Genomic DNA, 16,395 nt, shown 5'->3' on the forward strand with positions numbered 1-16,395 from the left:
TATAACTCTTTGAACTAGAATTCTCCAGGACTTCACTTAATGTGATGTGAGAAATGGAAACATGGCCATTTTTATTATTACTATTCAAAATAAGTATTATGGTGCAAAAGGAAAATAAGGAAATATATTCCATCTGTGCTTGGGGGAGCTGTACTGTCACATAACTCAATCCTGCTGCTGTTTTGTCTGTTTTGTCCTTTCTGTTCAGAACAAATTGACACAGAAACAGAAAGATGATGGTATTAAAATGATTTATTCTTATTTACTTTTTGGCTGACTGTCCCATTGGTCAGAATCTAAAGGTTAGAGTTTCAAATTTCTAATGTCTCTCCATGTGATTCTTTTTTAAAAACAAAAACAAAAAAACTGAGTCTTTCAATTAACTTTTAAAATCTGTAGCCATGGAAAGTAAGTTCTGGGTATGAAATATAAAGGGTTTTTTTAAAAAAGAAAAATAGCAAAACTGAATTTAATAAATTGCAGTATCTTTAGCCAAATATTTTGTCACTCATATTTTCCAACCTCTCTGCTATGCAGCTATTAAATAAATCATTAGATGGGTATATGTATGTATGTATGTATGCGTGTGTGTATATATATATATATATATATATATATATATATATATATATATATATATAAAATATAAGTGAAGACATCTGAATGAAACCTTAACTCTACAACTTCCAGAGTGGTAGGAATATCAACAAAAAGGAGGCAAAATGATATTATTGTGTCACTTTAAGAACTAATCAACTTATTATGGCCACCAAAGCATTTGCCACAATATTTTTTTAGCCTTTTAAAGTGCTGCAAAGCTGTTTGTTGTTTCCCAGACAATATTGTTTTTTCTTTAAAAGTTCAAATACTTCATTGTAACAAGCTGCAAATGAGAGAGAGAAAATAAAACAACATTATATGCTTTTACCTATAACTTTTTCTTTAAAAGTTCAAATACTTCATTGTAACAAGCTGCAAATGAGAGAGAGAAAATAAAACAACATTATATGCTTTTACCTATATATATATGGGGTTTTTCAGTATATCTAGTATACTCCTTGGTTCCTAAAAGAGTCCAAAGGCAGCTATAAGGTTTTTTGAATAGTATCAGACTTGTATTGTGGAGGCTTGGGTTCAAATCCCCACTCAATCATGAAGCTCATTGGGTAGCCTATCTCTCAGCCTAACCTGTCCTATGGAGAATGGTCGAGCTGGGGAACCATGTTTTCCTTGTAGGAAATATAGGGTATGAATTCAGGGAATAGTACTGTATGACTGTTTTTGCCATTAGCACTGATGCCATAAGTCCAAAGAGCTTCTCAAGTGTTCATTTATATTTTGGGTTAAAATAAATAAATCATTAACTGCACTGATATCTTCAGTCTGAAACATTATGTAAACACTTTTGGTAGTATTATGTAGATGCTTACAAGACCCCATTTTGCACAAACAGTGGAGACATTTAGGGTTATGTGACTCCTCCCAGAAGGCTTTTTGTTCTAGTGGAGGTTTCTGTGAACAGAAGTGGGGGAAAGGCAAAGTTCACTGATTCCCCCTTTCTCCTGAATCTCCCTGTACCACTTCTAACACTGCTCCAAAGGGCTCTGAAGCAGATTATAATTTTTTTTAGTGGGTGGGGTGGGGGGATTTGGGGAACTACAAAAGGAAGAGATAACCAGTGAAAATCTTCTCCCCACGCCTTCTATTCATGGAAGCAGCTGCTAGAGATAGGAGCCTTCCTTCCATGATTGGATTCAGCCCATAGGCAGTTTAGTGATAAACATGGAAAAGTTATAAAAACTACAGACAAAGTTAATCCAAATTACATTAGCTATATATTTTTCCAGTAAAATAATTAAATGTCCTAATTTTGAGCTGGAACTTCTTCCAGTGTCAACCCAAAAGGTAGTCACTTTTACTATGATTTCATTTGTTTTTGTATCCTTTACCTTTAGCTTGTTTTCCCCACTGTTCTGAGCAGGATATTTATGTTGTTTGGGTAGATGTATTTGTTTCTCCCATTATCTTTTATGAATCATCTGGTTTAAATGCATCCTTGAAAAATGTTGACATTTATCCAAGAGGAAAGATTCTAGGTTCATACCAACTGCAGTTTTTACCAAGGAAGTGGAGCATATTACGCAGCTTAATAATAATGCTTCTGGTGTTTTTCTTATTCAGAGAAGAAAAATGTAAATTTGTAGATTGAACTAGGTCAAAGTCATAATCTGACATCATGAATGAGAAGTGCTTTTTTTAGTTGATTAGTAAAGAAATGTTCAGGCAATAGGTTTGAAAGCCCTAGTGCAGGCAAGGAAAACATTACAAGGAAACTTATTTACTTATTTCATTTACCGGTAGGAGCTGCTTCCTATGAAGCATCTTGAAGCGATTTCACACTATGTGGACCATTGTGGCACCCTCAAGAATAACAAATGTATTATGATGTAAGCTTTTATGGGCTACAGCCCACTTTATCAGAAGCATAAAGTTTTGTCCTGAGTTTTAGGTATGCTGGGCAGGGGGAAATTGTAGACAGTGAGGGCAAAAGGTAATGAAAGGCAGGCAAATACAGTTGGTGATAATTATGTTAACAGTGGTCATGCACATTGATAACATTGACATCCTGAAATTCCAAAGCCAATCAATACATGTAGCGTGCTTTTCTAAAAAAAAATCATTTGTCCCAATTCATTCTACAAGTGATGGCATTGAACTTCTTCATGGATTGTAATTCACTGGTTTCAAGTTGCAGACTACCCCTCTGGGAAATGAAAATGTTTATCCTTCCGTCTTATCTGCCAGTTTAACTGCTGAGGTTTATGCTACAACAGTTAAGCAGTAATCTGTGGCAAGGCAAGATTCATGCAGTTCTGTTCCATAGGCATGGTCAAATTTAGGTTTGATGAAGCCGTAAGCTACTGAAGGTAATGGAATCCTTTATATAGCAGACGGGGCCCATAAGAGCCTACACAACACAAAACACCATTGCTGTATTTTATTTGTTTTTTATCTTATATATTTTTTAAGATATATAAGATCTTATATATCTTATTTTATTTGTTTTTTATCTTATTTATTTTATTTTATTTGTTTTTTATCTTATATATTTTTTGTGGGCCCCTAAGCTATAGCTTGTTTAGTTTATACGTAAATCCGGCACTGTCCATAGGACTTCAAACAACTACAGTTTATTGCAATCATTTGCTGGTTCAAGGTTGTATAATAGCTTTGGGTGTGAAAGCAAATGCAGTCCTTTTGTTCGTATAGTACCGGTAATGCCACATAAGGACTTCCCTGGAGTCTGAAGGCAGTAGTGGTAGTAATTGATGCTGTCCCTATGCATACAGTGATACTTTGAGTCTTAAAAATAAAATTAAAAAATATTGGTTTTCAAAATAGAGAATTACAGACATGCTGTGAGTCTTATACTCAGTCCTTTGCTGTACTATTGTGACACAACAAAACATAGAACCAAGATCTATGTCACGTTAAGTATTATAATTCAGCCCTCAGAATTAAAGGTTTAAATGCTACCCTGCTGAACTGTGGATTATACCCACTAAACTGATTAATAGTTTTGATCTAATCCTGGAGAGAAAAAGTAATGCTTTGTTAAATTTTAATTTATTACTTGTGCTTTTTCTTTCAAATTCTAGGTAACAGGCAACACTCCTTCAACCCAAAGGCAATTTTGGCTGTTTGTGACTACTTTCTCCCTGCAAAGTGGGGCTGGAACTCCAAAAACTCTGCCAGTTTCTATTGCTTCATCATGTGTGATCAGTGTAGAAATACTGGAGGCACTGAAGAGCACATCCCCATGTGCAGTTTTCTTCAAAGATGCTCTATGTGGAAATGGTAAGCTCCAGCACAAGTGGAGACAGATAAATCTTAAATAAGATTCATAAGCTTCCTCGTGCCATTGCAGATTGCAGCCTAATGAGTGTCTAGGGTGGCTCCTACTGCTGTCTGCAATTGACTTCCCACAAGGGTGGTATACTAATTTAATAAATAAATATGATCTGTCTACACCAGTGAGCATGGCACAATGCTGTAAATGGGGCCATTTGTAGCCATTCACTGTAATTCTTGGATGCCATTTTTATGTTTTTTAATTATTGCTAAAATGCTTTTCTTACTCTCTTTTTCAACAACCACCCCACTGTGATGGGGTGAAAGAAAGAAAAACCAGCGATGTAGCTGCATGCTGCACCTTAAACCTAGTGTGTAATTTGGCCCTAAAAGATGCAGTGCAAAAGAAAAAAAGGATGAGAAGGAAAGAGACAAAGTAAGTGAACTCAGGCACAAGTTCACAAAACAGCAGAGTAGTTATAATGACCTGCTGGAATGGAAAGCAAACAAAACTGGTCTCACAGCAGATTCAATGGAGTCGTCTTGATTTCTTTTTCTCCCTCTGCCACATTCTGATGGAATGGATGCTGGCATGTGAAGGAAGGAGCGATTTGCTCAGTGGAATTGGTATATCAATAGAATAAATGGAGTGCTCCTGTTTCTCATTCCTGCCTCTACTTTAGCCTCTTGATGTAGCATTGTTATACATAGCAAGTTGTTGTTGGGATACATTTATGTATATGTAATCAAGATACGTTTGCCAAAGTGAGAGTTATGTCTTGCACACCACATTAGTGTAGTTATTGAAAATGCAATTGAAAGAATGATGCACTGGTGTGAGATGAGATATTTTGTCTACTTTGATCAACTACTTACGGTACATTGTCAGTTTCATTTTTGTTATATCCCACCTTTTATTCAAGAAGCTCAAAGTGGTATACCTGGTTCTCCCCCTCCCCATTTAATCCCCACAACAACACTATAAAGAAGGTTAGGACGAGAGGCTGTGACTGGCCCAAGGTCACCCAGCCAACTTTGAGGCCAAGTGGGGATTTGAACCCTGATCTCCCAGGTCCTAGTCCACCCCTCTAACCACTACTGTGGTCCCTCCTGTGGCCCTCTTAATACTGTACAGTGTCCAATAATGACCATTGTCCCTTTGTTCCCACCTAGTATTGCTAACATAGTATCAATGGTTTTGCTGGGGGGAATTAGAATTGGATTGTGCTCATGCCTAGGGTAAGTTTTTCATTAGATGATTATGACCTTTGGTCATTGTGAACCTCTGTTGTGTTTGAGCCACTGACCTACTTACAAAAGACTCCTTTCATGCATCCAGACCCATTGAATCATCCATGTGACACTCCGCTGAGCAAAGGTTTGGCTCTCCTGCTTTTGGGAGCAAAGTGCAACATGTCTAGCCTCAGAACAGCTTGGCACCACCATGAGAGAGAGAGAGAGAGAGAGAGAGAGAGAGAGAGAGAGAGAGAGAGAGAGAGAGAGAGAGATCTCACAAGCAATCCCAAGCCAATTAGATTTTCTCCCCTTTAATACCGTGTTTCCCCCTTTTTAAGGCGTAGTCATAAAATAAGCCATAGCAGCATTTCTAAGCATTTGAGAAATATAAACCGTACCCCGAAAATAAGCCATAGTGATAGGCACTGTGCGGAAGAGATCACTGAGCTCCCCGAGTCAGCAGCAGCAACGCCGGCCGCAGCAGTGTTTGCTGAGTCCTTTCTTGCTTTTGGGACTTGGTTACTGTGCTGGCTTGGGATGGTGTGTGTGCAATTGCTGTTGCTGCTTCGTGTTTTTCAGCTGGATTCTCTGGGTTCTAAGCACTTTCCCCCGTTTGTTTGTGAAGCAGCACTCGGCTGCAGCCCCTGCCTCTCCCGACGGCTGCATGAATGCGAGGCTGGATTTGATCGCTATCTCCTTTTCCATTTCTTTTGTCTTTGAGCACCCGGCCCCGCCCCCTCTCCCCTTCGTGGAATGAAGAACGGAGTTTTAGCAGCATTTCCTCATTATAAAAAAAAGGTCAGGAACTTTTACTTTAACCTCAAAAATGGGATATTTCCTCTCTCTAAAAACAACTCTGACCTGAACACCAATATAACGGGGGTAGATCACCTCCAGTTTATAAATCCGCAAGTAGATCGCAGTCTCCTAGAAGTTGGGCTCTATACTTTGGCTGATTGCAAGCCTTTGCATCTTTAAAAAACAAAAACCATGCGCTTCTCAGTCTTAATTTTCCTTTAATTCATCCCCCTATACCCTCCTCCAACCATTGCCTCCTTCCATTCCTTACCCCCCTCCCTCTCTCCCCACTTCCCTCACTCCTGTGCGATCTCATTTAGTCATATACTTGCTTTTTCTGTTGTGTTGTCTATTTTATATTTAATATTATTACCCTTTATGATGTTATTTTTCCCCTTGCGATAATTATTTATTTTTTATCTTTAACTAACTTTCCTTTCCATATTTTTCCATATATAACTCAACACTTTCCCATTCCTTCTTAACTCTTTGGATAGAGTGCCCCCCCATTATTGTTGTTAATTTTACAATTCCTGGATTTTTTATGGAACCGAACAGCTCGGGTGCTTCAGAATGTGCCTTCTGTTGCTACAGGGCTATGGGGCTTCACTATTTGACCCCCCCCCCAGGTTGGGATTTTTAAAGTAGTTCTGTGGGTCCCAGGGCACAGAATCACCCCCGATCCTTTCCTTTGTCTAAACAGACCTATTCCCCCCTGACTTTGGAAGGCTGTGCTTCAAGGGTGATACCAGGGGTTTTTTAAGACCTGCGCCTCTTAAGGATTGTTACAGTCCATAACTTCCATTGCTTTCTACAGGGTTGGGGGTTTAAAGCACTGCCACCCCCACCCCACCCTGCAGGCGCTCGGAACTGGCAGCGCCAACAACGCGCCCAGCAATGTGCAGAAGAGAGCACCGAGCATCCTGAGCCAGTGGGTCCCAGTTGTACCAGCACTTTTTTTTTAAAAAAAAGACACCCCCTGAAAATAAGCCACTGTGTGTTTTTTTGAGGGAAAAAAGTTATAAGACGGTGTCTTAAAAAAGGGGAAACACGGTAGTTGACACATATGATAATTTGGACTGGGAGGCGCTTTAGCAAGAGCATAGCATGCGCTTCATTTCAGAGTTTGTGAGTAAAGTGGACTAAATCAAGCTCTGTAAAAGACTGGCTGGGAATGTTGTCTTTATTGGCCCAGACAATTAACATGGTCACCTTTTTCCTTGTTACTGTAACATATCAAAATGTCTTTGTTGGCAGGTAGGATTATTTGCATTGAACGTACCGTTCTCTTGTTACAAAGGCCCCTTTTGTATAAGGCTGTTGGTGCTGACATCACTGAACTGACTGGTCCTGTCAAACTAGATGAGCTGGATTCTGCAACCCAAGTAAATTCCATTTGTACTGTAAGAGGTTAGTACAACTTTTCCCAAAGCAAAAGTTGATCAGTCTTTCTTGCCTATTGGAAACCTTAATTTCATTGTGTTTTATCTTGCCCTTGCTCCAAAAAGCTTGGGGCAGTTTGCATGGCTTCTCCCCATCTTAAATTTCCAGCAACCCTGTGATGCATGTTAGGTGGGAGTGTATGTGATAGGCTCAGGATTGCCTAGCATCACTTCATAGTTCATCACTTCATAGTTTTGTTGAGATTTTAAACCAGGTCCCCCTCAGTCCTAGTCCAACTTTTTAGCACTACAATTCACTAGTACTTTTTAGGTGGTGTATGAAATAATAAAACAGCAATGAAAAATAGTGTGTGCTATTAGGATAACTTGAAATATACCCCACTGTAGTTCTTTAAAAGGTAAAGCGGCCCCTGACCGTTAGGTCCAGTCACAAACGACTGGGGTTGTGGCACTCATCTCGCTTTCCTAGCCGAGGGATCTGGTGTACAGCTTCCGGGTCATGTGGCCAGCATGACTAAGCTGCTTCTGGCGAACCAGAGCAGCACACACCTTCCCGCCAGAGCAGTACCTATTTTTCTACTTGCACTTCATGTTTTTGAACTGCTAGGTTGGCAGGAGCAGGGACCGAGCAATGGGAGCTCACCCTGTCACGGGGATTCAAACCACTGACCTTCTGATCAGCAATTTAAACCTTGGCTTAGTCACCAGTGTGATGGAGCAGCTAAAGTGCTTGGCTTGGGTCAGAGTTCAAATCCGTGCTCAGGAATTCAGCTTACTTAGGGAGTGGGGTTTGGTGACCTCATTATGTCACCAAACATAATGTTATCTCATTATGTCATCTCAGAGGTATTACTTATTTGACAGGATCAATGCAAGGATAAGTTTGGGAAAACCAATATATGCCAGCGAGTTCCCTAGAGGGAAAGTGAGATGCAAATATGACCAATCTGCTGCACTTAATCTATTGATACTTCTCACTGTGGTTCAGGCTTTCCTTGAGAACTACTACTTTTTTTATATATAATATCAGTTGGAAATAGCTGTCAATCTTAAAATGTTTCAGAATTTCCTAAGATTGGATATGAAGGAACAAAAAGTCTTACATGGCTACTTTCCCCTTTTTTTCACTTTAAATAAAGTGTTCCAGCCTTGCTACTCCAGTATACATGACTTTGCCAGTTTTGATTCTCCAACATTTTAGTTTACCATCGACTTAAGTGCTTCTTACTCAACATAACAAGGATTACTAGGTGATTGGCCTTTGACATATACACTGTAGGCTTGGCAACTGTAATCCCTTTACTTGCAGGTGTCCCGAGATTATCCATTTGTATGTTTTGCTCACAAACAGTGCTACATGCTTAATGTTTACTGCTTGGATCAACAAATCGCCATTGTTCTAAATCTTTTTACTATCCTTCCCATAAAATACCCAATTTATTTGCTTTATAATACTTGGCAACAATGCTTAGCGATCCAGAATATCTCTCTGACCTTCGGTTCCCTAATGTTTCTAGTCACGTATGTCAGGATTTTTTGGCGGATTCAGTTTTCAATTATGTGGATATAAATAAAAAGTTAGTCCCGGTTTTAGACCATTGTAAATGTTTTAAGAAAACTATCTTATCTGTTGATATTCCACACCCATCCCTCTGGCATTTCCCAGATATAGGATTGAAACCATTGTGACTAAGAACATTTGCTCTCTAATGCGGAAATGTAGAATACTGACACAATTTTAAAAAGCTGTCAGGAGAGAACATAATAAAAGCCCATCTATTCTCGCATACTGTTCTCACAGTGGCCAGCCTAATGCTTATGAGAAGCATGCAAGCAGGACACAAACACAACAGTTGTCTTTCATTACTAGTATTCAGAAACATACTTCTAGTTACAGGTAGGTAGCCGTGTTGGTCTGAGTCGAAGCAAAATAAAAAAATTCCTTCAGTAGCACCTTAAAGACCAACTAAGTTTATATTTTGGTATGAGCTTTCGTGTGCATGCACACTTCTTCACACTTCTTCTTGGTATCTGAAGAAGTGTGCATGCACACGAAAGCTCATACCAAAATATAAACTTAGTTGGTCTTTAAGGTGCTACTGAAGGAATTTTTTTATTTTGCTCAGAAACATACTGTTACAGATTTGGGGTACTAGATTCTATTAGTTTATAGTAGAAATTAATGAATGCCAGGATCTAGCTAATATTTGGAGTATTGAAGGGAAGATTCCAGCCCAATGGAAAATACAGGCTAAACTTCCTTTCGAATCCTCACCTGGGATCGAGACATTAACATGACAAAAGGTGGTGATGGCCCATATTGGAGAGAGGAATCCTTGGGCGTGGGCAGACAGAGGTTGCCAAGATATGTGTGTGAGGGGTGATGGGAAAAGAGTGTATTTAGTAAGGTGTTCTGGGAACAAGAAGGAAGAACAAAAACAGAACCATTCTGTCAGGCTAGCTGGGAGCGATGCGTTGGACTCCAATGCTGCATTGCCATGGGGAACAAGCCCCTCTTGAGATGACCGTGCTGTAAGAGCAGGACTCCCAAACAGAAGTGTTAAATATGTAAATAAATCATATTTCTTAAAGCTATGACAATCTCCGCCTCATCTTGATTCTCAGAGGAACACAGACCCTGGGTGAGCGCCTGGAAATTCCCCAGATTCCCTCTACCACTCAACAGGGATAGGAGTAGCACACAACCTCTGTAACAATGTTGTTTCTGATACTGGAAGTAGTACAGTACACAGCCATAATGAATTGTAGCCAATGGAAGCTTTATTCTCCATAAATTTGCCTACTTTTCTTTTTAAGCTGCCCAAGTTGGTGGCCATCGCTACATCTTCTGGTAGTGCATCCCCAAGTTGTGTATGAAAACATGTGAATTGAATGGCGTTTGAAAAATGCTTTCTAGAGGTTGTGAAGCTAATCTAAAGGTATTTTAAAAAATGAAACAGGTTGCCATATACCTGAAATCTCCCCCCCCCCTTTATTAAAAAATGCTTAATTTCAGCAGAGAAAGGGGAGCCATACTATAACAAGCCAAGAGTTTTGGTCACCTCTGACTGAGGCTTGTGTCAATGGATATTAAGCCTGTGGAAACATTTCCTTTCTTTTTTCCAGGCACTGTTGCTGGTGTTAATGAAAGAACTGCTTTCTCATGGCCTACGTGTAACAGATGTGGCAATGGGAAAGTAGAGCAGCGTCCACAAGACAGGTAAGAACAAGCTTGTGCCAACTGACATACAGATAAGGGCAGTCCTATTGGGCGCTGTATATTTGGAGTCTCAGCCTTTTGACAGAGTGCATTGCCAAAGGCTGTAAGGAAATTTAGAAGTCAAGGGATAAGAGAAAAGTTCCCTCAGTGTAGTGTTGGGCAATTTGTGGCCTTACCAAATTTTGATCAAGATGTTACAAAGGTGTTTCTATTTAATTTCATCCAGTGGATTAAAAGTTGCGGTACAGAGATATATCTCATATTTTAATGTTACATCCCTCTGGGTTTTTTTAAAATATAATTACCCCGCCAATTGTTTCTCAAAGAAGCATCAGATTACTTGGATGTGAGTCTTCTCCGTATAGGCAGTGTGCCCATATATAGAAGACTTCCCACTATGCTTTCTTTCCTCCTTCCCAATGCACATGCAAGCATAAGTGGACATTACAGAGAGTGGGAGTTTTGTTTATGTCTCCTATAGTTTCTGTCCATCTCCTTCCCTCCGCTTGATCAAATAACACAAGCTCTGGCCCTCAGGAAGAGAGGAATGGATGGGGAATGTGAAGGGGGCAAAGCATGGCTCTATTAAACCCTCTGCACATGGACACTGATTGGGCCCGCATGGAGTTGTGTCGTTTTATAGAACTGAATAGCATGAAGAAAGTAAATAGGAAATACTGTATCTCCTAAGACATTTTGTTCTCTTCGCCATCCAATAAAATTGATTGGCAGTATATTTGGGAGAGACGAAAAGTACTATTTCGTGCATGCAGCACATAACATTTGTAATTCAATGCACAGGATGCCATTTTATAGGGTTAGACAGAACCAGAGGGAATGGATCTGTCAACCGTTGCTGTAACTAAGAACAAAACCTGTATCTCTAGGAATATTGCTGGGAACAAACAACACAGGATGGATTTCTCATAATCTGCTCCTTGTTCACAATGTATTCCATCAGGCTGCAGCATACGGTGGCATGGAAAGTAGGGCTCCGCCATCAGCTCTGCTGAGAGACCAGGTCCACGGAGCTTCTCCTTTTGGAGTTGTTTCCGTTTTGGCTGGATATTACGTTACCTGAAGAATTGGTGCCTGCGTTGTTTGCCTGTATCTTCTTCATCCTCTCCCCTCCCCCCTTTTTTCCTCACGTGTCTTTTAGATTGTAAGCCTGTGGGCAGGGAACAGCTTGTTTTTAGAAATCTTATGTAAGCCACTCTGGGAGCTTTTTTGGCAAAAGAGCAAGTTAAAAAAAAGATATAAAAACAAATAACCCCTGAACAAAATCTCCTAAGGACATTACTGCTGGAATATTGGAATAAAATAGCAGGGTAGGATTGAGGGGTACATAACTCTGCTGCTGCTTCCTCATGCATGTGCCTTCTTAATCAGTTTTCCCTTAAACTGGGTTAATTTTGGTCTTCAAGCCTTGCTGGGGGGGGAGCATGGGGGGATAATTGGTGAGTATGGAAAGGTTAAGCTCCCCTCTTACCCCTGTTCTCCCTTTCAGATTCCTTCTTCCCTGGCATTAGCATTATGAAGAGAACATGGGGGAAGATAGCTTTTAGTTCTCCCAGCTAATGATCAAAATTCACATCAAGAAGGCTGATTTTGCTCACTTTGAAACTGTCAAAGGAATAAAGAAAAATGAGGTGCTGGATGCATATATAACATAGACCTTTTCCTGTATTTCAGAGGCTTGCTGTACTGCAACCAATGTTGTGATGCCATAACTTCACCAGTTCTCAAGATGCACCTGGAAGTCTTTCTGCACTGCCAGTCCAGACCACTATGCGTAGTAAAAGTAAAGGTATGAGAAGAATAAAGTACAGGTTATAGGACTTGTTTATGTCCTTTAAAAATACAGCTTAATATAATAAACATATATAAGCTGTTTAACATAAAAGTAATAACAATATGACATTCAGTAAAATTTGACACATCAAACCAAGTTGGTAATGGGCACTCGAAGAAGCCACTGAGCTCACCTTGATCTGTCTTCACAGTGATGGATCTAGGAGCACTCCCAAACTACTGTATGTACCTGCTCTTTCAGAGGGAGTGCAGCCCAGTTCTTGGGGACCACCTATCCACAGGGTCTCTGTCTTGACAGGACTGAGTTGCAGTTGATGAGCTATCATCCAACCCATGACTGCATCCAAGCACTGGTTGGGGACACGCACAGACTCTACTAATTCAGATGTTACAGAGAAATAGGATTGTACTGAGACTTGTGCGCCAATTTCTGGAATGAAATAGCATTTCATGAACAACCTTACCTGAAGAAAGATATTCTTTAATTGCAGTGCTCAGAGCCCTTTTTTATGTGACATTTATAATGTAGATGAACTTGGTTGATATGTAAAGAGTTATGGGTAGATTGCCATGTGGAGTGATCTGCCTTAGAATTTGGACTACAGGACCTTCAGAAACAAATGGATCACATGCTCCTTTGTTAGTCCGTATTTCTAGATAAATACTTCCAAGTATATATGGACCAAGGACTAGTATTTATGGCAAGGTTTGGTAACCTTCAACCCTCCACATGTTGTTTGTCTCCAACTCCTGGCCAGCATGGGCCAATGGTCAGGGATAATGGAAGTTGTATTCCAACATCTGGAGGCTCACACATTAGCCACCCTTGCCCAATGGGAGAAGGGACAAGAATTTAAAGCTCTGCCCCAATGTTATTATTCATTTGTATCATGATGACTCAGGGCAGGCTACAATGTGTCTTTATCTTTCACTCTGACTTCACAAAGTTGTTTATGAGGCTAAGATGAGATAGAGCTGCTTCCCCAAGGCCACCTATTGAATTTCAAGATTTAACAAAGTTTTGAGTTTGTCAGCTATGTCCTGTTGAATCATAAATCCACTGGGCAACTCTTTTCTAAAAATAATATTTCTGCAATAATTTCTAAGGTCTTAAATGTGGGTAAATTTCTTTGAGGGTTTTTACTGGGATCGTGATCATGTTACGTAGCATACAACAACTTGTTGGAAACTTAGACCTTAAGGGACATAAGCTGATTTCTGTTTGGCTTTATCATAATCAAGAGGACAGATCATTATAGGCATACAATTTAAACTTTTACTAAATACTGTTGTTGTTTTATGTGGCCAAATAAAATTTAAACATGATCCTTTTCTTTATTTCCATGTGTTATATTAGCTGCTGCAAAATACAATTTCTTCACTCCTGGAGTCCTCCCCTTCTGAGAATGGGGTATGTATACTTAAAAACACATTGAAACATCATTCTAGCTGTAAAGGGGTGACATTTAAAAGTGGGCTGAGTCACATGAAGGTGCAATAAACATGGGCAATTGATAATGGTTTAAGTTTATTTGAAGCATCAATAAAAACAACCGTCTCTGTAGAAAACACAAATATTACCGGTAATTGATTCACCTCTTGGTCTAAAGATCCATTCTATTGGATGCTTGGAATGTTCCCTAGAGGCAGTTTGATTTTCACTTAAATTGAACACACAGACAGAACAATTATGTACATGTCTACTCAGAATTAAGTCCTATTGCATTCAGTGGGACTTACTCCCAGGGAAGTGTATATACCGTATGATTAGCTAGCCTGATTAAGCAATTTTTTTTGAGATACTGTATCACATTTTAATTCACGTTTTTTATCAAAGTGATTGTTTTTCAAACCCATTAGGAATGTAATAATAATAATAATAATAATAATAATAATAATAATAATAATAATAATATCCACCTGCCCTTCACACTTGACCAAGGCTAGTTACAACAATTAAAACATGATCTTAAAAGCAGTTGAAAACTACTTGCAGTTGCAAAAATGGGGTGTGTGCATGCTACTTTTCTTTTTGAGCAAGAAAAAACAATAAATTTTACTTTGGATATCACCTTCCACTGAGTATATTTCAGCTGTTTGGTGACTGGGACAAAATGTACAAGATTGTTTGTTTTAATGAATGTGCTTTATCATTACAGAGTTATGAAGTGAAGAGTGTGCTGGGAAAAGAGGTGGGGTTTTTATATTGTTATGTTCAGTCTGTAACCAGCCACCCAACTAGCTGTGTTGGATTGGAAGAAATTGTTCTCCCAGATGCAGGAAGAAACTAAAGGAAATACCGTCTGCTACTCTGTCTATGAACTTTGTAATATAGTTATTTATGGACTATTCTTGTATATAATGTGCAATGCAGACATGATAAATACTGCATTTTTAAAAGAGGTTACTCTGAAAATAAACTGCTGATTTTTTTAACGTGGACATTGGGCATGTGCCAGGCAATATTAAGCATGTTCAGGTTCCATTGATTTCCATGAGCGAAGGTAAATGGGTGTGCTTTTACATCTGCCATTGAAAGCAGTGAAACTTGCAAATGCTTAATTGTGATGGGGCTTTTTCGTATGTTTTTTTTGGTAATCCATAAGTAATTTTTGGAGCACTGAAGCGAAATGTATTTTTCTAACAATTGTCTTGATCTGTAAGGTATTTTTTGTAACGGGTTTCACAAGCTATCCTCCCCACCTCCCCCAGTAGCTGTAAAAGTCAATTATGCATGTTTGAAGAGGTATTTTAAAAAACATTCTTATCTATACATTTTAACATAAACTCTGCCTCCAGTAACATATGTTCTAATGAAGCTTTCCTGAATGGTATATGCATTGAAACAGTGTGTCTAATATTACATGGAGTAATGCTGATCTATATTTGTTACAAAAATTGATTAAATAAAAAGGAGTTAAATAAGTCTTTTTTTCTGCCGAGTGATGAAGGGTGTCGAGGGCATGTGTACAGCATTAACCATCATCTAAATATAAATACTGAACTGTTGTATCTTTAAAACAAATTCACATAAATGGGCTATATAGTTCATAAAAACTAAAGAACAGTGGCTTCAGAATAGTTTCTAACCATATCAGATATATTGTGATTATAAACATACACATATACCAATGACAAACTTAGTTGGTATATACACATAAATAGTATTTCTCTAAGGAATGTCAACAATTTTTGCACCAAACAAAATAAAATAGTTACAAGTAGGTAGCTGTGTTGGTCTGACGTAATCAAAACAAAATTAAAAAAAATTCCTTCCAGCAGCACTTTAGAGGCCAACTTATGACAAACTTAGTTGGTCTCTAAGGTGCTGCTGGAAGGAATTTTATTTTGTTTCAAAATAAAATAGTTTGCTTTAAACTGTTTTTAATTGGACTTGAAATGTTTTAACCCAACCTGAGTAAAGGGCAGGTGCTGGTGGTAATATGTTAATAATACCACAATCCTACAAATGTCAGGTGAAATCCTTGGGACAGCTGGACTTTCGTGATAGTTGTGATACTAAGTCCTATATGTGTATATCTGCCTTTTGCAGAGAACAGGGAACTCCCTGCATACATTCGCATACACAGGTGCTGAATTTCTGTATTGGAGGTGGAGAGAGAGATAATATATTGGGATCTTGAATCCTAAGCATGCATACTTCAGGATTGTTTTTTAATTATCAAATTCCAAAATTTTCAGAACACTGCCTAGAGACTTCAAGTTTGTGCCTACCTATTTGTAATTCTAAAATGAGCAATAGTTCTGCCTTATTTGTGGCTTTTAGCCAAGCAGTATGAAATCTAGGTCATGCAAATTTTCTGTGGGCAACAAAAAGAAACTGGCTCATGTTTTTATTGTTTTTAGCAGTGGAAAGGGGGTTTCCTTGATGGACAGAAAGGTTGGATGTAAATGTTTTAAATGCCACCCTCTTGTGATGAAGCTGCAGCTATGCACGTTGCTGTGCACTTGGAAGCTATCACCGTATGATTTTCCAATGCCGTGCACACACACTGAACCAAATGCATGTGTGTGGTCATTGTGTATGACTATTTGGATACAGATTGCACAGCA

General features: G+C 39.0%; 1 protein-coding gene across 6 annotated transcripts in view; it reads left to right on the forward strand.

The window, feature by feature from the left end:
* SPIDR (scaffold protein involved in DNA repair) overlaps positions 1-15,247 on the forward strand; it is a 182,306-nt gene extending 167,059 nt beyond the window's left edge. For 5 of the 6 annotated variants that reach the window (XM_088675475.1, XM_035126454.3, XM_035126455.3 and 2 more), the window contains 6 exons: positions 3,660-3,858; positions 7,144-7,296; positions 10,416-10,509; positions 12,202-12,316; positions 13,679-13,732; positions 14,481-15,247. In XM_088675475.1, the coding sequence (XP_088531601.1) occupies positions 3,660-3,858; positions 7,144-7,296; positions 10,416-10,509; positions 12,202-12,316; positions 13,679-13,732; positions 14,481-14,612 (747 nt within the window). In that variant the 3' untranslated portion in view covers positions 14,613-15,247. The remainder of the gene's footprint in view (positions 1-3,659; positions 3,859-7,143; positions 7,297-10,415; positions 10,510-12,201; positions 12,317-13,678; positions 13,733-14,480) is intronic. The other variant, XR_015951481.1, reaches the window with a different exon arrangement.
* The last annotated feature ends 1,148 nt before the right edge of the window (positions 15,248-16,395 follow it).

Source organism: Zootoca vivipara, chromosome 8 (assembly GCF_965207765.1).
Source record: "Zootoca vivipara chromosome 8, rZooViv2.hap1.1, whole genome shotgun sequence".
In the NCBI taxonomy this organism is placed as follows: Eukaryota; Metazoa; Chordata; class Lepidosauria; order Squamata; family Lacertidae; genus Zootoca; species Zootoca vivipara.